Genomic DNA, 21751 nt, shown 5'->3' on the forward strand with positions numbered 1-21751 from the left:
CACCTTGAAGCAGCTCTCCAATCACTTCAAAATTTTAAAATAAACATACCAAAAGATCCCGGGGGAGATTGGGTGGGCTGAGTCTGTTCGGCTTAACTCACTCTTGGGAGGAACTTGGGGCGTGACCTGCGAAGTGCTGACCATGCTGGTCCTGCTTCAGCACATGCTTTAACTTCCAGCGCTTCAGCATTATGGGACTGCTCCCAGCACTGCGCAGGAGCAAGTCCTTGGCTGGTACCATTATAAAACACTGACTCCAACTGCTTAGGCAGAACTGGACGTCCGCCTGGGAAAGTCCAGTCTGGAGTAGCAGGGCCCAAGGTGCTTTGGCAGACCTGTCTGGGAGACCAGGCCTGGCACAGAGACCAGCACGGAGGTGCCTTCGCAGAACAAGAGAGGGAAGCTTGCACTGTCTTCCCCCATGCTGGGCCAAATCCTGCTTCATTGAAGTCGACGGCAACATTCCCACTCACTTCAAGGAGAGCAGAACCAAGCCCATGGCTCTGGTAATCCTGTCAGTCTTGCATCTCCAGGAGCACAGAATCACACAGCTCCTCCTACACACTCCAACATCTTCATCTGTTCATAAAAAGAACAAGGTACCCAGTTCAGGGATTTTGATGAACTAATCAGAGCTGATCATTGGAGCTGGCTTAATGCACTCAGGGCTTTAAATGAGCTCTTTCTCTTCCTTTTTTTCCCTCTTTCAGTGTCACGGAGAAATTATTTGTAGCAATGGCTGCTTGTTCTGCCAGCTTTACTGTACTGGGGAATTCACATGTAGCTTCAACTCAGGGAGAAAGAGTCAACTCAGTCACTTTGAGAGAAGCTGACTCATGGACAGACAGAACATTCCACCCTCACTGCTAGCAAGACGTGCAAAAGCATCATGTTCCTTGAATGCAGTTTACTGTGAACAATCAAAATTTCAGACACTTAAGAACAGGAAGCAGTGAGGCCTAGTGAATACAGCGCAGGACTCAGGAGACCTGAGGTCTATTCCATGCTCTGCCACTGGCCTGCTGGATTACCTTGGGCCAGTTACTTCACCTTGGTATGTGCTTGTTTCCCCTTCTTTAAAAAAGAGATAATCATACTGACCTCCTTGGTAAAATGCCTTGAGATTTACGGATCAAAAACAGTATATAAGATTTCTAGGGACTTTTGCTTGTTTTTATATACATACACCCAACTCAGTGCTACTGGACTTAATTGAGCAGACCAGTCTGCAAACAGACGGGGCAATGTTTAGTAAGAATTCCTCTGGGATGGGCCATGACATTAACCTCTACGCATTCTTCTCTTACTGACATGGATGTAACACAGAATTCTAGAGTGTGTGTGTGTTTTAATTTAACATGATGACCCTAAATAGGACCTGAGCCTGTTGCCACTGAAGACAAGGGTACAAATCTCATTGACTGAAGTGGGAGTGGCATGGGGCCCTCAGAGCCTTCTGAATGGCTAAGGACTGACTGTACAGTAGGGGATATTTTCATGAGATGCAAAACTGAATATAATATTCATATTTACAATTTGGTTGCCCTCCCACCACCCTCTGAAGAGACAAATTGTTTTCATCTTTATTCCAAGGCTTTATTTCAATCATATTTCATTTCTCAGCTTACCTGATCCTTGGAAAACTTCTTAAAATGTTGGTAAATACAGTGAAAGTTAGCCTTTTAATGGGCTTTTAAGAACATTGCATTTGCCTTAGACATTCATTAGACATTCATATGATATTGACTGCAGTGTCTGAGCAGCTGTACATAGTGATGTGATCCTGCTAAAAAATTGTTGACTAGGGACACTCAAAGAAACATGCTAAGCCTAGTTTTCTCTGGCCTTGTCTTCACCAGGAAAACAGGAATGTTCTTACCTCATACTAGCTAACATGAGGTGGTAAAATCCTAGCAAAGACCAAGCTGTTGTAGTTTAAACACAAGGTAAGCCCTAGACTCCCCCACACTCCTTATTTCCACCTGCTAACACATCATAAGAACACACTCTCTCTGTGTAGACTGTCTAACTGCTATGCACACAACCATTGAGCTATCAGACACAAAGGTGCTGGTCAGCTACTACCCCAGAGCCACAGAGAGCTCTGCGTAGGATATCTTTCCTTCCTCTCTTTTCTCTGGGGATAGCAGCATGCCCTGCTCATTCATTCCTCCCCTCCTGGGAAGACACTTGTTTGATCACTCCCCCTGTTAGCCACCAAGTCTGGGGCTCCATTCCAATTAGCTCACATGCTGTTTCCCTTCTGCCCACAAGCTGCTGGGAGACAAAGGGAGATGTGACCTATGGCGAAATGTTGGTGGCACAGGAAAAGTGTAAAACTGAACATTCCACCCCCTAAGTGTATGCCTTTGCCATGCTCACCCCACCACCCCCGCCAGTCACTTCCTCTCTTGTTAGAGAACGGGGGACGACATGGAGGTATACTAGAAGTGAAGCAATATGATTCTGGTCTGGAGTGGGACTTAAGAGCCCTAGGTTCTATTCCTGGCTCTGCCACTGACTCACTAGATGACTTTTCCCACCAGCTGCCTCAGTTTCCCCAGCTGTAAAATGTGGATGATGCTACTGACCTCTATTGGAAAGCACTTGGAAAACTATGGAGGAAAAAGCTCTAGCTTAGAGTCAGGTATATTACTGAATTGTCTCACTCAGTGCCTCAGTTTCCCCATCTGTAACACAGGGAAAACAATACTTCCTTTGCAAAGCACTGAGATATATGGATAAAAAGTTATATATAAGACAGACATTATTACAAAATTTCTTCCCTCTTGGGCATCAAAAATGGTGGAACGTGATGTCCAAAATATTTACACATTGCAATTATACTATCACCCCAAGAGGAAGCAGTCTTCCATTACCAACTAACAGATCCAGACTATATGTTTTATTAGGTTCTTTCAAATTGCTTTGTTTTAGCCTTTGTTTATGCAAATTCCCTCCAGACACTACCTTATCTCCAGGTTTCTGCTTAAGTCAGCATTCCACCTTTAAAAACTAAAAGCAAGGCGAAAACAGCATCTCTTACAACTCTTGCGTTATTAGGGTAAGGGTTAGGGTTACCTTTCACTCTATCCTTAAATTGACTAAGACATCTATCCCCAGATCCTCCTTTTTCTCTTCTTCTGCTTCCACACATTCCTACTTGGTCAATAGCGCATGCGCACACACACACACACAAAATTCTACCCCTCCCTTTCATAGGAGAAATCAGAAATGCATGCATTTGAGGCCAGAATTGGGATACTAATGTACCTTACTAAATTTGCCCCACCCCTCTCCAGAAGTCTTCACTCACCCAGCACACTTTTCACTTGCTCAGAATTTTCCAATAACTAATTTTGGGCTGAAATCCTCTGCGCTTGAGTCCTGCCCAAAGGCAAATGTTTGACAAATATTTAAGCCTATTTCATGAAGTCATTACAAAAATTTCCTATTGCAAATAATTATTTACATTATAGTCGCACCAATATGTAAAAAACACTTTCCATGAATAGATGATGATGCAGTCCTTGGCCTGAAGAGTCACACGCACATAACTGAATAATGGCTGCATTCAGGAGTGAAAGGAACTTAAAGGACTTGCTGGTACTCCCAAGTCCTGAGGTGGGGGCATGGCCTCTACCAGAAGAGGCAGGACCTTTAAAGGCCTGGGGCTAGGGCTGTGGTAGCAGGAGCTGGGAGCCCCAGGCCCTTTAAATCACCCCCTGAGCTCCCAGTTTCAGAGGTGGCTGAGAGCCCTTGGGCGATTTTAAGGACCTGGGGCTACCGCAGCAGAGCCCTGGACCCTTTAAATTGCCAGCGGAGCCCAGGGGGCCATTTAAAGGACCCAGGGCTCCCGCTGCCTCTACCACCCCGGGCCCTTTAAATCATCCCCGGAGCCTGCCAGAGTACAGCGGCAATTTAAAGGTCCCGGGGCAGTAGCGGCAGCCCTGGGCCCTTTAAATAGCCACCCGAGCCCCGCCGCCGCTACCCCAGGGCTCTGGCAGCAATTTAAAGGGCCCGGGGCTCCAGCTGCTGCTGGGAGCTGGGGGTCCTTTAAATTGCCACCTGGGGAAGCCAGTCCGCTCTGGTACGGCACAGCAGCTCTTGCCGGCAGGGGTGGCACGTTTGTAGAAATTTTGGTGGTGCCCAGAACCTGCCCCTCCCCAAACTCTGCCCCCCCCCAACTCCACCCCCACCTGCCCAAGGCTCTGGGAGGGAGTTTGGGGATGGGAGGGGATGCAGGGGTGAGAGCTGTGGGGAGTGGCTGGGGATGAGGGGTTTGAGGTGTGGGAGGGGGCTCAGGGTTGAGGCAGAAGGTTAGGGTGCAGGGGGGATGAGGGCCGGGGCTGGAGATGAGGGTGTTGGAGAGGCTCAGGGCTAAGGCAGAGGGTTGGAGGGATGAGGGCTCTGACTGGGGGTATGGGCTGTTGGGTTGGGCAGGGCTGGGGATGAGTTTGGGGTGCAGGCAGGCTGCCCCGGGACTGGAGCCAGAGAATAGAACTCCCCCCAGCCCTCTCCCCCCTGGCAGCAGTGAGCTCTGGGGTTGGGGCCCCCCTCTCCTCCCCGGCAGCACACTCACTCCCACCATTGTCACTGCATGTGCTCCTAGGGCCTCTTTCAGGTCCAGGAATCTCCCTCCCCTCCTCTGTGGTGGGTGCCTTGGGCTGCCATCACATGTGCACCTCGTCCCCTGCTGCTGCCCCTCACTGTAGCCTCACTGGGGGTGAGGGATGTGGCTGCCCCTTGCCCAGCGTGGGGCAGGAGCAGCGACTGTGAGCATGTGGGGACCAGCTGTACTGGTGGAGGGTCCCACCAGAAAATGAAAGGGTCTGAGGGGGAAGGGCAGGGTAAGGGCAGCCTGCCCTGGCAGTGGTAGTAGGGGGGCACTAGGACCCTGCGGAGGCAGTTGATGCAAAGAGGCAGCATGGAGCTGCAGGGGAGAGACAGGGACACTCTGCTCCAGGACCCAGGGAGGCATGAGATCAGCAGCGGGGGCCAGGGGACACTCAGGGGAGGGGGCAGCAGGTAGGACCATGGGGGAGACCCAGCCCCCAACACTGGTGGAGCCGAGCCCCTGGGGCCATCAATATATGCTTGCCGGTACGCTGTACCAGGGCGTACCGGCTTACTTTCACCTCTGGCTGCATTTCAGAACCTGTTTGTAAGTGGACCAAGTTATGGAGTACAACCATAAAAATCTTCATACTTCCATTGTATACATACAACCCCTCCACAATGCATCAACCACACACTACCTTTTGGGTGAGGCATACTGTTCTGATTGCTATGGTCTACTGCCTCTTAGATAGGTCAGTGCACCTAGCTTGTTTACACAAGATTGTTTACAAACAAAACCAGTGCAAACTGATTTCAGTTTAAAAGGGATTTATTGTTGTTAGGTTAACCTCTTATTTTACTGGATTAAGCTAAATCCAAATGAGCCATGCAACTGAAATGAAAGTGTCCACACACAAAGTTGCACCCCTTCAACCTAATCGATTTAAGCAAACACTTTTAGTTACAACAATGCAAATGTGTGTGTAGACATGGCCTTCTTTAAGAGTTAAGAAGTGCTAGTTCTGCTCTGATCATTTTTACTCATCTCCCTCTCTTCAAATAAAAATGAAAGAAAAGTTTGTCATGGCAATGTTAACAGGTATAATAATTAAAAAAAAAAAAATCACAAGAAGTCAGGCAATGGAAAAGTTCCCACAGCATGATTAACTCATAGCACTACACCCAGTAATATTTATAGTCTGGTTTTCCCCCTAAATGTGCAGCTTAATATATTCCTCTTACTATTAAATATACACCATAAACCAGACAGGAAATGCAACATGGTTAAATTGGCTTTCCGGTGGGAGCCTGACCTTTCTTGTTGCTCAACGTATTGTAATTTCAACTGCACCCATGCCATTTTATTACCATAGCTTTCTGCATTTATTACCACCATAACTCTCCCCTCAAGGACATCCTGAATGTAAGGACTTCTGACTTTTGAGTGCTTCTAGACCATTGAGCCAAATTCCCACTTTTTCATCTTTAGCTCTTTGATTTATAAGCATGCAGAGATTTCATGAATGTTGGCAATGCCAACCCAATAACAATTGGACTTCGGAGAAGCAGAAGCTGGAAACAGTTCAACAAAAAGCTACTCGGTGTATGAAATATTAATTCAAGTAGGTACCTCACACACATCCCCAGTCTTCATTCGGAATTCAAGGACGCTTGCAAGGACTGGGTAACAGCTGACTTCCATTCAGAAATGAAGTCTTCATATGCAAAGTTTGTAGATGGGTCTTTTTTCATAAACCGTTTATATATTTCTATTAGATTTTCAAGCTACTCCCTGTTCCATTCCAGTTGTAATATCACGGCTTCATGTTCCCTGAGTGAAAGGCTTTGATGTGTGCACAATAAGAAGCTACAGAAGCATACCTAGATGTTTTTTAAAAAACTGTTTTGTAATAAATGCACCAATACAGTAGAGTTGTATAATGTAAACAGCACTTTAAAACAGTAAACTTTTGCTTTAGAGTAGCAGAATTTGCTCTGGCCCAGTACATTTTTCTGTGCTTTTCTATGCAGTAATTGCAGAACATCCAACTAACCATTGTTCAGTTTGCCAGTAAGCCAGCAGCATGCTCAGTCCACCACATGCTTCATAAGGCAATTCACCAGGGTATGCCTAAAGCAGGATATTGTTATTGAGGCTGGCACAGATTGTTGATCTGTTCCAGAGCCTTAATTTGACATACTACCCATCCATCCATTGTGGAACTTTTAGGACTTGTACTGGAGTGTTTTGGAATTATTTACCTTAGGGTAGCACTTGGATAAGAGGGGCCCTCTTGCAGTAGACACTGCACACACACAAAAAAGAAACTTTGCCACAAAGAGCTTACAAAGCATTTATGTTATTCTTACACCCAAAATGACTACAAGTAAAGTCTTTAATATGCAGCTGAGAATCAGGATCGGTAGCTCCCTGTAACAGTGTCTGCCTCTTGTGAGTGCACCCTTTCTCTGGTCCATAGTGCCTGCAAACAGTTGTTTTTCATAGGGCAGCACCCACCTCTTGTGGACAGTCCCCTTTTCTTGGTTGAGTGCGAGCTTGCTTTTGTTTTTCAGTCATGCATCATAGAATCATAGAACAGGAAGGGACTTCAAGAGGTAATCTAGTCCAGTCCCCTGCGCTCAGGGCAGGACTAAGTATTATCTAGACCATCCCTGACAGGTGTTTGTCCAGCCTGCTCTTAAATCCCCAATGATGGAGATTCCACAACCATGAGCACACCCCTCCCCTCAGCCGATGTTCTCTGGCAGGTCTTCAGCAGCTCCAGCTTCTGGCCAAGGCACACACACTGTCCCCCTTTCTGGGGTATGCAAGTTGTTATCACAGCCCTGGTATGGGGATGTAGCTCTAAGGGTTCTCCCAGAGGCACTGCCTTCTTCAAACACTCAGCTGGGGCTCATCTTGGTACCTGCAGCTGGGGGTATTTCAGCAGGCCTCCCCAGGCTCAGTCTGCAACCAGACCAGCAGGACCCATCTTGGTACCCTCGCGGGCCTGGCCATGTTCTGTGCCCAGTCCCCTTGGGCCTCACAGCCTGCCCGCACTGGCCTTCCACTGGTCCTGCTGCTCTTCCCAGCAGCCAGGCACCCAGTCTTCAGCAGCCTTCCCTGGGCGTCAGTCCTACTTGCAGTGAGCTCTCCAGTCAGCTATCCAAAGTACTGCTTCTCTTCCCACCAGCCAGTCACCTGCTCTTCACTTCTCAAGCTCCACACAGCAACTGAGCTCCCAGCTCTCTGCTGCTTACCTTATATAGGGTCTTTCTGGACCCTGATCGATCTCTCCAGCAGCCTGATTGGCTGTTCCTCTGCAGCCACTCTAGGCTGTCTGGAGGACTTCTTGCTGCTCTTATTCTGGGGCAGGGTGAGGCAGAGCCATGAGGCCCCCAGCACAGGGACTCCGGACCTAATCCATTGTGCCACATTCCCAAACAGGTTTGTGCTTTACTATATACAATTAACTATCCTTGATTAGAGAGCACTCTAGGACAAGTTTCACTAGTTCGGGAGGGAGGGCAGGGGAAGGAGAGGAGATAGCCTCACGTGTAGAAACGTAAGGTTGATTTAATGTGTTCCCCCCTCCATGCATCTGACTGCACCTTTCCATCAGTATTACAGCACCTGACAAATAGGGTTTACCTAAAGCATCATTCTTTAAAACTCATGAACTCACGTTTATCTTGTTTGGAGGCAAGGTGAAATGTTTACATCAGACCAGCAAGCGTAGCTTTAGCTAGACCAGAACAACTCAAGTAAAAGCTACTTCAACTTTTCACATGATCAAGTTGCACTTGCTCAAAATCTGTGCTACTGATATGGTATAGCTCTAGTTCTCTTCCCATGAAGATTTCAAGACTTCCTGGAAAAGCAAAACACAGGACAACCTACTGACGATGGCCCTCAAAGAGGATTTATAGTTATAAGAATCATTTCTAGGAAAACTCATTTAATTGGGTTAACAGTAATGCTAAACGCAAGCAGCTTGAAGTACTTTATTTTCTTAACTTTTTTTAGGCAGTTGTAAACCTTAGAGCCTGAAGAATTCTTCTGTTTATTTACAGAATATGTAAGATACAAACAGAAGTAGCTTCCCCACTACATTTCCTTTTATCTACCGACATAGTATGTGTTAAAATTCAGTCTCTTGAGCTAGGCTCTCTTTGTAGAGATAAGGTGGTGAAGGTAGTGATTCTCTAAGACTAGAATAGCAACCTCCATTTTGCACAGGCCACCAAAGAGGCATACGCTGTTAAGAACTGTCAGCAACCAAGGTAAGAAGTGAGGGGTTGGCTGTTTGATCAATTACTAAGACCAAGTTGTAATGATCTCAGGCAGACATTCCAAAGAATAATTGCAAGAGCAAACTGCTAACAGCATCTGGCGGGCGCCTATACTAAAACAAGAGATTAAAAAGAATACTGCCTTAATACCTAAATGCAATGGGCAAAGAATGTAAGAGGCAGGCTTGTGACATTTCAGCTACTTTTACAATACCCAAAGAAATCCTGGCTTTTTGTTTGCAAAAAATCAGGAATTGTAAGGCTGTTTTGCTGAAGGATATCTTGGCAATATAGAAAGAATATCATGACCCTAACACCCTATGTGAAGGATCAGAGAGGGAAGTATTCATTCTTTAACAAAAGATCTCTCTTCTCCCAAATGCTAAGTACTGAAGTTCTATAGCTAAAAGTTTGAATAGTTCTCCAGTTGCCATAGCATTGCAAAATAAATGTAATGAAACTTGACAAACATTTCAGTGCTGCTGTATACAAAGAAAGGACATCAGACCGATGCCTCTCCCCACAGTATATCACTTTTAAGAAAAAGCCTTTTACAAATGCAACAATTGCTACCTCCAGCACATGAGAAGCATGGAACTACTACATCCCTCCAGACTTACCCATTAGTATTAACAATTTAATGGTTATGTAGCTATTTCAACATGAAGAACCAGTGTTAAGGCTTTCAATATACTCTTAGACAACCCAATTATATAGATGAGTTGTGTTTACGTAACAAAAATCAAAAGGGCGTTCCACAGTACAATTGAGCGAGTGCAGTAGTAGTAAGAAGGAGGACTTGTGGCACCTCAGAGACTAACAAATTTGAGCATAAGCTTTCGTGAGCTACAGCTCACTTCATCGGAAAGCTTATGCTCAAATAGATTGGTTAGTCTCTAAGGTGCCACAAGTCCTCCTTTTCTTTTTGCGAATACAGACTAACACGCCTGCTACTCTGAAACCTGCAGTAGTAGTGTTACCCTCCCACTTAGCATCTGGACACCTTGGTTATGGGGAGATGTAGGGAGGCTGGGGCTATAGAAATACCCAGATCCAACTATCACTGAATTTATAGTCTCCCTCATGTGAGCTGCAACACCACCACCACCACCTTAAACAGCAAGCACCAAGAGATTTTTTTAAATACTAAAAAGTTCATAGGAAGATAGGACTGGAAGAGACCTCCTTGGTCATCAAGTCTAGTTTCCCTGCTTTTGCAGGTAACCTCAATTGGTTAATCTGCAAGATTCAGAATATTTTTAATTCAGTTTTGTTTCATTCATGAGGGTTATTCTCTCCTGACAGAGAAACAGTGAGATGATTCCATAAGAGATTTCAATCTAGAATCAGCATACCAAACTATTTCAAGTGTTTGTTAACGAACTGTGCTTGCAACTAATGTTTCCTTAGTCATATGAATTCCAAATATATCAAAGCTAAGACGACCCTTCAAAAAAAGGGGCACAGATTTCTGTCATTTGAGCATCTTCACTCAACTTTTAAAGTCCAGATACACACATGAAAAATCACATCTTTTCTGGCATGTATTATAAAGGAACATCTATCCTAATCAGTGATCAAAAACTTGCTCTAGAACACTAATTACAATACTGTAGCACAATTCCCATTTAGCTATGAGGTGACAGTTTCGGTAGGAATTAGAAATTTCCACTAAGCTAAAACAGAGAAAGGACACAGCATAAATTTATGCAGTAACATATGGTCATTTATCAAGGCCTTCCAGGTACTTCACGGCATGCTAGAACTAAATTCTACGGCAAGGACTCCGGATTGGAAGTTCCACAGCAGCTTCACTGAATACAGTACTATAGCCTTTGGATTATTCTTTGATATCACATTTAACCTCATGATACTCACGTTGTGCATTCATACTGAGGATGCATAAATGGAGTTGTAGTCCGTGGGGAAACTAGGGTTGGCAGCTAGACGGCTGGGGGATATGTGGGAGTGTTTGTGGGACAAGCATACTAGGTGGACATTTCTGCCAAAATATCGAGCTGTGAAATAGTTCAAGTGCGTGTATGTCATCTTCATGGTCTACCACGAACACCAAATGTCAGGCTGTTGGCAGACTAAGAACTTGTATACACGGACAATCTAAGCAATGTGCTGATAGCCTGAGGATAGGTGCAGTGGCTCGTGCAATTGTAGGACTGCTAGCATACAGCACCCTTCAACATTTTTAAGACTTTCCAGTAAAGATGCTCCATCTCTCCAATATTCTCCTTACAACCAAAAGGAGGAAACACATGTTCATTACAAGTTGAGATCATGGAACAATTCTGTGAGCGGTATGTGAATGTGGCAGCAAATTCTGCTGTATCCCAAAATAACTTGGGGTACTGCCTACAGCCAAATTGAACTTGACACTTTTCCTGCCACTTCTGAAATTCCAAAAGAATTTAGTACTAAATAATGAGTCAGTAGATGTGCCTCTGCTTCAGACTGACTGGCAAAGGCATGAGCAACATTATACTAGAACAGGAGTTCTCAACTTTTTTTTTTTTTTTTTTTTTAAATTGAGCTATTCTCAGCTCCTTTTACAAAATGTTTCCAATGTTATCTAGATGGAACTTGGGCCACTGATTCCAATAAAGGAGATTCTACTTTAAATAAATCAGCCCTTTGATCCTGCTGTCTAATGGTGCATATAGGCCGACACTGTTTCCCAAATGCGGCCCCTAGGGGCTTTTCTTGAGACCACAGCATCCTGGGCAGTGACTGGGGTGGGAAGTAGCACTCCTCCTGCAGGGCTGCCAATAGGGATTGGTCCCTGCCCCCTTCTGGAGCCAAGAACACTGTAGGAGCAGGCAGGCAGTGTGAGTTCCCTACCTTCCTGGGGATGGTGGGGACTCGGGCTTTGGGCTCCATCCCTGGGGGTATGGGCGGCAGGATCCTTCCCCCAGCCGCAGGGCTTTGAGGTCTGGCCCTAGGGATGCAGCCCTAGGGATGCAGCCCTGGGCTCACCCCCCACACATCATCCCTGGCCCCCACTGACTCCCCCAGTCCCCAACCCGTGCAGCGGAACCCCAGGCTCCAGGCCCGGTCTCACCCACCCCGTCACGCCTGTCTCTTGCTGCTTCCTTTAGCACCCCATTGTCCCTAACAAGTTGGCTGTGGAATGTGATATTAAATATACAAATAATCACTTTTCACAGTAGACTTACTAGCTAGCAAATCTTAAAATAGCAATCAAACCACCAAACCATGCATAGCACCTTACTTGTGTTTCTATTCTGTTTAAGTCCAATAAAGAACAGAGACAACGCAGATTTTTATTACGGAGTCTGCAAAAAAACCCTACATAAATAAATTACAATGTTTTGGACACATATATGTACATATTTGTTTTTCTTAAAGTCAATTAAGTATTTTAGGAAAAACAGAGCAGCCACCAGCAAGAGTTGGTGGCCACACTATGAGGCCACCCAAAAATTTGTTCAGAACACCCAGGGGCTAGGAAACCTTTTAAAAGCACATACCTTAACCACAAAGATCCAAAGTTTTCAGAGCTATCTCTCTCATTTTCAGCAGCAAATAATGCTAGCAAGCACTGCAAACTGATGCTCTTGGTTGCAATGCCATTGACTGAAACTTGGCCCAGCAACCCCACCATTGCGACCCTGTGAGCAAGGAGGCTCAACCCCCGCCCTTGAAAGTCTCCTGCCTCAGCTGAGACTCAATGCACTAGAAGAAATAATTTGCCTCATTGACATACATTGGTGCCTTACTAGAGAATGGAAATACTATTTCAAGACCGATCAAGCAAATGGTTTTCTTTAAGGGATATACTTTCAACCAAGCTGAAATCTACCTTGTCTGCAGGTGTCGCTTATGCCTTCAAAATAAACACCAGGGACGGATATAGAGGTGCAAGACGCACCCACATAAGGGAAGCTTTCTGAATGCTTATCCCTGCCCACAATTAAAATATTCTCAGTCAAGGAATTTAGAGACCAAATGTTACATTGGTGTAAGATCAATACCACATGTAAAAAAACGACAGTATTTCCTGCCACATCTCATTTGTTTTATCAAGAGACCTGATGAATTCTCTACACAGCAAGTATCTACCCCAGAAGAAGCCACAATTTGTCATGGAGGTGGATCCAACACAATATAGCCAGAAAAGAATTAAGCTATACTGTAATAAAAGCACAAGAGTTTGAGTCACTGATTTAATTTTATACAAGTAAAACTACACATTGTATAAAGATTACAAGGCAGTTCTAATGTTTGCTAATGCATGTTACAAAAATCAATTTAGCTAGAAAGGGGGCTTTTGGGATGGATTCTACTCCACAATTTAAGTGAATTGGCAACTCTGGTTTAGCAAAGCCTTCTGTTAAGACTAGAACTCTAGCTCCAATACATTAAGATCCCATAGGTTTAGATTCATACATAATAGGATTGTGGTTCTCATATTTTGAAGCAAAGTGGGTTTTAAATGAATCATAGGGGAAGGAAGGCAGCTTTACTCAGTTTTACATACCCAATAGGTAAATATTTAGAGGCCTGCAAACAAGACAAGACACTAACAACATGGACCATATCCAGAAAGACACCATTGTGTCTGAGAATTGGAGTGTCTCCTGGAATTCAAGCAAACTAAAAAAAGTCACATTACTTCCATTATGTGAACTTAGTTACTTATGAGTGTAGGCAATCCTGCATCATGTCAAGCTACAGAGTAGTACCTTTATTAGTTTTTTAATACAATCATTATAGGGAAGAGAGAAAGAAGAAACTTTTGGCAAGCTGAATTAAGATACAGCACAACTGAAGTGCTCCAAATTGAGTTTATTGCTGGTCTGAAATTTGTCTAGTTTTATGTTAACCATATGTCCAGTTTACATTCTGCTTCCACAAATTAATATAGCCACATCATCTATACTGACCTGTTCAACAAGGCCGTCTGTAATGCCTCTGGTAGCAAGCCATAACCCATTAAACTACTGAAATCCATAATTTTAAAATAGTGGAAAAAATTAGGAATAATAATGTTCTCAAAATGCCTGAACTTAAGCCTCATACTCAAGAGTATTTTTAATATAAAAAACCACTTTCCACCCAACAGCAGATAAATTATTCCTGCTGAAATGCTATAAAATTAAAAGTTTAGCTTAATCTCTACAAAAAGGGGGGCTCTTTTCCTGCTTTGTACATTTCTGTACAACCTCATATTTTCATCAAATTTAGATACGAATCAAATCTTTATGCCTCATTACTTGGTTCTCAGGCCATTCCCTTCTGCAAGAGAAGAAACCAACTTCTTAAGTACTAACATAAAAGATTAATGGCCTTGCAAGTAGGAAAATGTTCCATAATAGTGTGCAACGTAAGAGGAGAGTTCTAGTCTTAATCTCTTGAACTAGATCTTGACCGTGAGCGAGATTTTGAGCGAGATCTGGAGCGGGACCTTGACGCAGCTCTTTTGGGTGGTGACTCAGAGTGAGCCTTGGCAGGTGGTTGCTGCTGTGGCGTTTTGGAACGAGACCTACTCCTTGACCTGGATTTAGACTTAGCCTCTCCTTTACCATTCTCTTTGGGAGAGCGAGACATAGACCTAGACCTGCTGCGAGACTTCTCAGATTTCTCCTTGGATCTGCTGCGGGAGCCCCGGTCAGACTTGGGTTTAGATTTGCTCTTTGATCTAGACTTCCTGCTTTTAGATCTGGAACGTGAACGATCTTTGCTTCGTGACCTGGATTTAGATCTTTAAAAGAACACAATCTTTATTCGACATGAACTGATATGTACCCATGTCAGTTCTACATACAAACAGTTACCAACTAAAGGTAATAATTGATGGATTAACAGAAAGCACCATTAAACAGACAAATTACTCACCGCGAGCGACTTTTTGAGGCACTACGGGATCTGCTGCGGCTACTCCTACGACTTCTGCTTCGTGACCTTCTTCTAGATCGTGACCTGGTGACATTTCAAAAGGTACCTATGATATTCTATAACAATTTCAGGGATTTTTTTTTTTTTAGCCTGGTATGTCCTGCTCCCCCCTTACTTTAGCAAAGCCAAAGTGTCTTACAACGTAGAATTTTTAGCAACAGGAGTGGCCATACCAGAGCAGATCATTGGTCCATCTAGGTCCAGAATACCATCTGTCACAGTAGCCTATACTTGATGTTTCAGAGGAAGGTGAAAGGTCTTCCCCATAATGCACCTGGTCAACTATGCAATGTTACATCATGGAAAAACATTCCTTCCAGACCCCTGGGAGTCATCTTATCCCTGAAGTATCAACAAATTATAAAGGTAATGATTACTCTTAACATTAAGAGTACATATAATAGGCCCTCTCTTATTAGAGCTAATAGTCTTTGCTATAAAGCTCAAGAGTTTCAAAGTTACCTTGACCTGCTGCCAGAGTAAGATCGTCTATGGCTTGTCCGTGGCTTGTCTTCAACCAGCCTGATTTTCCTGCCATTTATCTCTGTGCCATCCAATTTGTCCAGAGCACGCTTCATGTCAGAGTAAGACCGGAATTCAATTACCCCTTCATTTGTGCGTTCTTTGTGAGCATCCGCATAGGTTACCTCACCAGCTTGCCTCATGAAATCCTTAGAAAGTAGATGGAGTTACATAACCATTTCACTTTATGCGTGCAACTAGGCCACTAAGTCAAATCTGAAGAGATGCAAAGAACTCTAACAGTCTAAACTGCCATGCCTGAATACATTTAAAAACATTTCTGCTAAATAAAGAAGAACATTCAAACTAAAATGAAATATTTTATTGCTTTCCGCTAGTCACAAGCGGCTCTACTAAGGGATTTCACATTAATACATACTTTCAAATCCTGCCAACTACAACGACTGGAAAGGTTTTCAACAATCAGTCTGTATTCTGTACGAACAGGTGGTCCATATTTATCTCTTCCTGATTGTCTCCGACTGCTATATCCACCGCCTCCACCACCCCCACCTTTATTGTGCAAAGAAAAAAAGTTAGATTCTCACAATGTGAAGGCAGCTAAATGTTCTGAAAAAGTTAGTTAAACACAGATTATATTTACTGCAGTAGGACTTTATCTTTCTAAACCTCCAACAAAGCTGCAATTTTGCCATGATCTATATTAATGGCAAATCAAACAGACTAAAATCCTACACGTCTGTGCTCCTAAGATCTGTTAGAGAGTGACTGCTCCTTTATTAGATTTACCTTGCTAAGTTTTATTTTACAGAACATTGTAAAATATAAAACTTAACTGATTACATGCATTTCTACATTTTACAAAAACGTTTACTAGTTACGCTAAGTACTTACATCACAGTATGAGGTTTTTGGTGGTTGGCCACAAAACACGCAAGGTAACAGTCACCTAGTTCAGTTTAACCAGTTTTGTCTAACCCTTGGAATCCTCACCATCACCCTGCGTCTAATGGCAAAAGGCTGCTGTCGTCATGGCTTCCGGTAAGGTCAGCCAAAGGGTCATAGGGCAAGGGTCACACAATGTATGGAAAAGCCATGGCCAATCAGGAAAGGCAGTCATCTTAGCCTCAGTGGACACAGCCTCAGCCCCACTGGTCACTTTTAAATTGAAACATCAAGGACTTGTTAAAAAGTTTGAATTGGACATGCAACAATTTTAAACAACATACATTTGAATTTTTAAAAACTTGTAAAAAACAGACTCCCACCCACCCAATAACACAAGCATCTAGAACAGTGATACTCAGACTGAGGCTCACGAGCCACAAGTGGCTCTTTAATGTGTCTCTTGCAGCTGTTTGCAGTACATGATATTAAAACACTGATTTCATTATTAGCCAATCTAGATACTTTTACTATGTTACTAACCAATTATAGTTGTTAAATAAATAATACTTGGTCAGTCACTTTGTGGTGAGAATAATATATATACATAAAAACTAAATATTTCCCATCATATTGTTTAAATATGAATAGTACTATAGAAAATGAAACAATGAATTCACACTACTGTGGCTCTTTTGGGTAATGCTGATCACTAATTTGGCTCCTGAATCACGGAGGTCTGAGTATCACTGATCTAGAGTTTACTGAAAGATATATCACACTTACTACTCTTAAATTTCTATACCATGCCAATTAAGCTATAGTCAGCTGAATTACTCATACTGTATAGCAAGAACTACACAAAATGAGTTTCCCCCTTTTTACAAAACTTCCCATATTTCCTACAATCTATCTCAAGTAAACCCTTCCCTCCCCAACCACTAAATTCTGTATATTCAATTGAAACATTACAGTTCACAGCTGAGTGCTTCTACCATACCCAAATATGTAACTTTTCATTTAAAAGCTTCCAAATATTTAAGTGAATATAACCAATCTCTTCTAATAAAGAGCAGGGAATCCTTACTAGATTAAGACTACACTTAAGCTTTGCAAGTAAAATTGTCCCCCTAGTCTGCTTCATATGCAATTACAGGTACCAACGAGTGCAGTTCTATTCCAGGGTACCTAAAGCGCAAGGCCTGTGCTAGCAAAAAGGCTAGTAAAGCAAAGCTTGGCAGGTCATCCTGCAGCCAGCGTTGCACAAGGAGTACCCCCAATAGGCAAGCACACCATGCCTGGTGAGATGATCAGTGCCATCCCCCCCACACCCCAGGGGGCCGGCCCCACGCACCCAGCAGCCCTCTACAGACGGGACACGCGGCCAATGCAGTAGTGACTGGCCGAACATCCCCGCCCCCCAGCTACGATCCGGGGCAAGGAGCTGTACTCACTGCGGCTGCTGTAGCTGTACCCGTCCCTGTCCCGGCGGGGGCCCCGGGCGTGCTCCACTATCACCCGCTCCCCGCACAGATCTTTGCCGTTCAGCTCGTAAACGGCATCGTCGGCGTCGCGGGAGTCCTCGAACTCCACGAACCCGTAGCTGCGGGGTCAGAGATCGGCCGTCAGGGAGCTAGGCCCGGTCCCCACGGCACACCGTCCCCGGGAAACGAGGCAGCCCCGGGGCTCCGCGCGGTGGGACAATGGAGCCAGCCCCGCCGCAGCGCCCCCGCTCCCCACCGCCGCCATTTTGAACGCGGCGCCACGCGGCAGCCGCGGGCCCCGCCACTGGCCTCTTAAGGGCCCGGCCATTGCCCCCTCCCCGCCAGGGGCCTGCTCAGGACGAGGCCGCGCTCTCCCCCCAAACTTCCCCCCCGCCGACCCGACTGCCCAGGGCGCCCCCCCCGCCTCACCCGTTCTTGAGATCGACCTCGAGCAGGCGGCCGTATCCGCTAAAGAAGCGCTGGATGTCCTTCTCCCGGACGTGGTAGCTGAGGCGCCCGATGTAGACGCGCGGCATCTCCGCAGGGCAGAGAGGAGGCAGGACGAGGAGAGCTCGGTGCTGCGCGGCCCGCACCGCACCGTCTCAAAAGCGCGGCCTGCTCCACAGCACAATGGCGCCCGCCGCCCGCGCACGCTTTTATACCGGGGGCGGGGCGTAGCTCTGTACGTCACCACGGAAAACGTGCTGTGCGCCGAGGCGCATCCGGAGGTGGCGGAGAAGGGAAGCTCTCTCTCTGCACATGCGCCTAGCGCTTGCACATTTTCCATAGCTCGGGGGAGCGATTCTTCTGCGCATAATTTCCCCACGCAGACCGAGCGCTGCTCTTATACGCATGCGCAAAGCTATTCCCTCAGCCCAGGTTGGGGTGGGGCTGCAGCAGCAGTGTTTTCACTAGTGTCTGTAAAAAGCGTTCGCCGTTCTTCCCTGTCACAGGCCGCGGCCGCGCTCGCCGGGCGCCCGCGCCTTCCCTGTCACACGCCGCGGTCGCGCTCGCGGGGCGCGCGCGCCGTCCCTGTGATAGGCCGCGTCCGCGCTCGCGGGGCGCGCGCGCCGTCCCTGTCACAGGCTGCCTCCGCACTCGCGGGGCGCGCGCGCCGTCCCTGTCACACGCCGCGGTCGCGCTCGCGCTCGCGGGGCGCGCGCGTGGTGCCTGTCACAGGCCGCGTCCGCCCTCGCGGCGCGCGCGCGTGGTGCCTGTCACAGGCCGCGTCCACACGCGCGGGGCGCGCGCGCCGTCCCTGTCACAGGCTGCGTCCGCACATCAAACGCGACAGCGCTGTAGCTGCGGTGCTTCCATGTAGACCCTGGATACAGCAGAGGGTGGGGTTCTCCCCTGGCTGTAGGTAATCCACCTTCCTGCTGCCCGGGCAGCGCTACAAAATTAGGTGGGTGGAAGCCACCTTGCATTGATTTAGCGATGCACGTGTCCACACTTCAATTGGTTGCCTATCACTGTAAGTGCCCTGTTATGCCGACATAGTAACCTCAGAGCCCCGAGTGGCATTGAGCCCTGGTCAAGGATGGCCTGAGGTTGACTCAGTGAAAGTGTAGACACCAGTTACCTATGTCCACCCTCACAGTCCTCCAGCAGCTGTCCCACAATGCTCCACACTGACCGCGCTGGTCACGGTTGTGAACTCCACTGCCCCAGGGTCACGGAGACCGGAAGTCCCCCTTAAAATCCTGCACCTTTTTGAAATGCTTTTTCCTGTTTGTCTACCTCAATGAGGGCAAGCACACCTTAGCAGCAGCTCTCTGGCATGAGCAGCTGCCCATGTGGGCTACATGCTCCTGATGTGCTCTGGCCTGGAGTACACAGGCGATATTGGATCGCCTGGGCCTGTGGGGAGACAAGGCTGGGTAGACGCAGCTTCCGACCATCCGTAGAAAAGTCAACATTTCCAAGCAAAGGGCCTTAGAGACCAGGAACTGGCTCGTCATTCCTGAGGAATTTCTGTCTCAGCTCTCCTGGTTTCATTGCTCCAGGCCTTTTTCTGTCATCAGCTCTTTTGCCTCCACAAGAGAGTGTTCTTTTCACATATTTTACCCAGCTCCCAAGACACTGATTGATCCAGACTCCCTAACACTTTCTTCCCCACTGGGGCACTGCTACTCTCACTACACTTTCTTAAATAATTTCCTGTGCTCTTCAACTGACCCATAATCCACTGCCCCAACTGATCAATAACCAACTGTCACCCTCAACTGCACTATCACCAACTGCCCACTCCCAACTGTCACCCCTGCTACACAGCAGCTGCTTACCCAGCCTCAAATGCCCACCCTTAAGCTCCTGAGTCCCAACTGTCATTCCCAACTGCTTGATCCCAATTGTCACATCTAGCTGCCACAGAAATAGCTGGAATCTCATATTCTGCACCTTCTCCTGTTCATTACATACAGCCCAAAGTTCACTGCTCCAAATAGCTTATAGAAAGGATGAGAAGATCTTGTGTGAAGGCACAAGAGTGCAATTCATGGGAGCTTTTCCCACTCTTTCTCCTGATCTGCTGCATGGACCATGGACCACCAGTTTTCTGTGGCTTAGTTTCCACATCTAAAATGGTGATGATAATAAATACCTACCTCACAAGAATGTTGTGAGATTAAATACATTAGTAGTTGTTACACCCTTAGCTACTATGGGATGAGAACCATAAAATGACCTAGGTAGAAGTACATTTTTTCCTGTGACCCCATTACCAGATGCAGGAGAAGAGGGTGATTTTTCACGGCATGTGGTACTGGGGTCAATCAAAAATTCTTGTGAGGTTTGAAGGAATCTTCCAGGCTTTCTTTACAGGGACAGCCATTTATTAAAACTGCAAATCCATCAGAGCAGGGACCTTATTTTTTAATTTGTCTGTAAAGCACCTAGCAGCTCTGGGTGCTATTGGGCTCCTGTTGTGTTAGGTGCTGTACAAACACAAAAGTAGTCGTGCCAGCCCCAAAGAATGTACACTTATCACACTCCCTCTCCCAATTTCCCCTTATCATCTATTTGAAATAATAACAACATCCTTCTCCTGATATAATAAACCCAGTACATCAGCCTGCCGCCTTCTTCCCAGCAGTGTTGTGTCATAATACCAAGTATCACTGTTACTGCCTCAAGTCCCCCTCCTTCCATGTTCCAAAAATTCAATAAAGAAAGAGAAACACGTGTCCTTTTTCTAGAAAATTTTAAAATATTAAAAAAACAAACTATTTTCTCCTATGCTGAGATTTACCAGTTTTATCCACATGAAATGTAAGCCTCATATGCTTCTAATTCTTCATTATGACTCTCCTGAGAGCATTAACATCACTAATATAACCAAGTAGAGGCTCCAACAATTGCCTTCAAACCTTCACAGTGCTCAGTTAATCTGTACCAAACTAATTGCTGAGTTTGTGTTGGAGAGGCAGAAATCTCCAAGACTACATTTTTCTGATGCAAGAAAGTGCCTGATTCGTATACTCTAATATGCAACATGTGAACCATCCTTCTCCCACTTAATGGAATATTTAGCATCAGGAGATTTTATCAATGCTATGAATATTTTTCACTCTGTTGTAAAAAGACTTGTGACTATGCAGATCTGTCAGCGTAAAGGCTTGTTGTCTTTTTTCATACATTGTCACTTGGAATATTTGTTTATGGGATAATTTAGCAATCAATCTTAGTAGGGGAAGCTGTGAAACTGCCTATAGAGAACTCTGAGAGGCCCAATCTATTCCCAAGCTGTTCAGCGAGACTGCGCATGATGCCCTGTGCCATCCTGCAGCCCTTTGAAGTTTAACGAGTTTCATTAGATTACCAGATCAGCCTTAGAATGAACATGTATTTAGATGTCTAGCTGGATCATGTGCTACAGTACTTCACAGCCCTCCTCAAAGTCCTTACATGTAGTATTCTACATAATAGCGTGGCTCTTAGGAGAATTCACCCCTGAGCAGCAAACACTTTGTATCAGCTTAATTTTCACAAAGTAGCAACCAAGGGACCACGTAGTCTGGCCTTGTGTCAGGTCTGCTTTGCATCTGCAGAACCCCTTCTCCGCTCCGCCCCCCACTAGAGTTGCTAGGTGTCTGGTTTTTGACTGGAACGCCTGG

The 21751-nt window shown here is 45.7% G+C and overlaps 1 protein-coding gene and 1 long non-coding RNA gene across 2 annotated transcripts; one reads left to right on the top strand and one right to left on the bottom strand.

Annotated features, from left to right (window-relative positions):
• Window positions 1-13038: 13038 nt before the first annotated feature.
• On the bottom strand, window positions 13039-18758 carry SRSF6 (serine and arginine rich splicing factor 6). The gene is made up of 6 exons (XM_037915497.2): window positions 18066-18758; window positions 17607-17755; window positions 15686-15819; window positions 15247-15455; window positions 14725-14808; window positions 13039-14590 (listed from the first exon to the last, which is right to left on the bottom strand). The coding sequence occupies exons 1-6, from the start codon at window positions 18170-18172 to the stop codon at window positions 14233-14235; spliced, it is 1041 nt and encodes a 346-aa protein (XP_037771425.1). The 5' UTR covers window positions 18173-18758; the 3' UTR covers window positions 13039-14232.
• LOC122462641 lies at window positions 18719-20252 on the top strand. The gene is made up of 2 exons (XR_006285325.1): window positions 18719-19135; window positions 19392-20252. It is a non-coding gene; the product is annotated as an uncharacterized LOC122462641 (long non-coding RNA).
• The last annotated feature ends 1499 nt before the right edge of the window (window positions 20253-21751 follow it).

This window comes from Chelonia mydas, chromosome 13, assembly GCF_015237465.2.
Source record: "Chelonia mydas isolate rCheMyd1 chromosome 13, rCheMyd1.pri.v2, whole genome shotgun sequence".
NCBI lineage: Eukaryota > Metazoa > Chordata > Testudines > Cheloniidae > Chelonia > Chelonia mydas.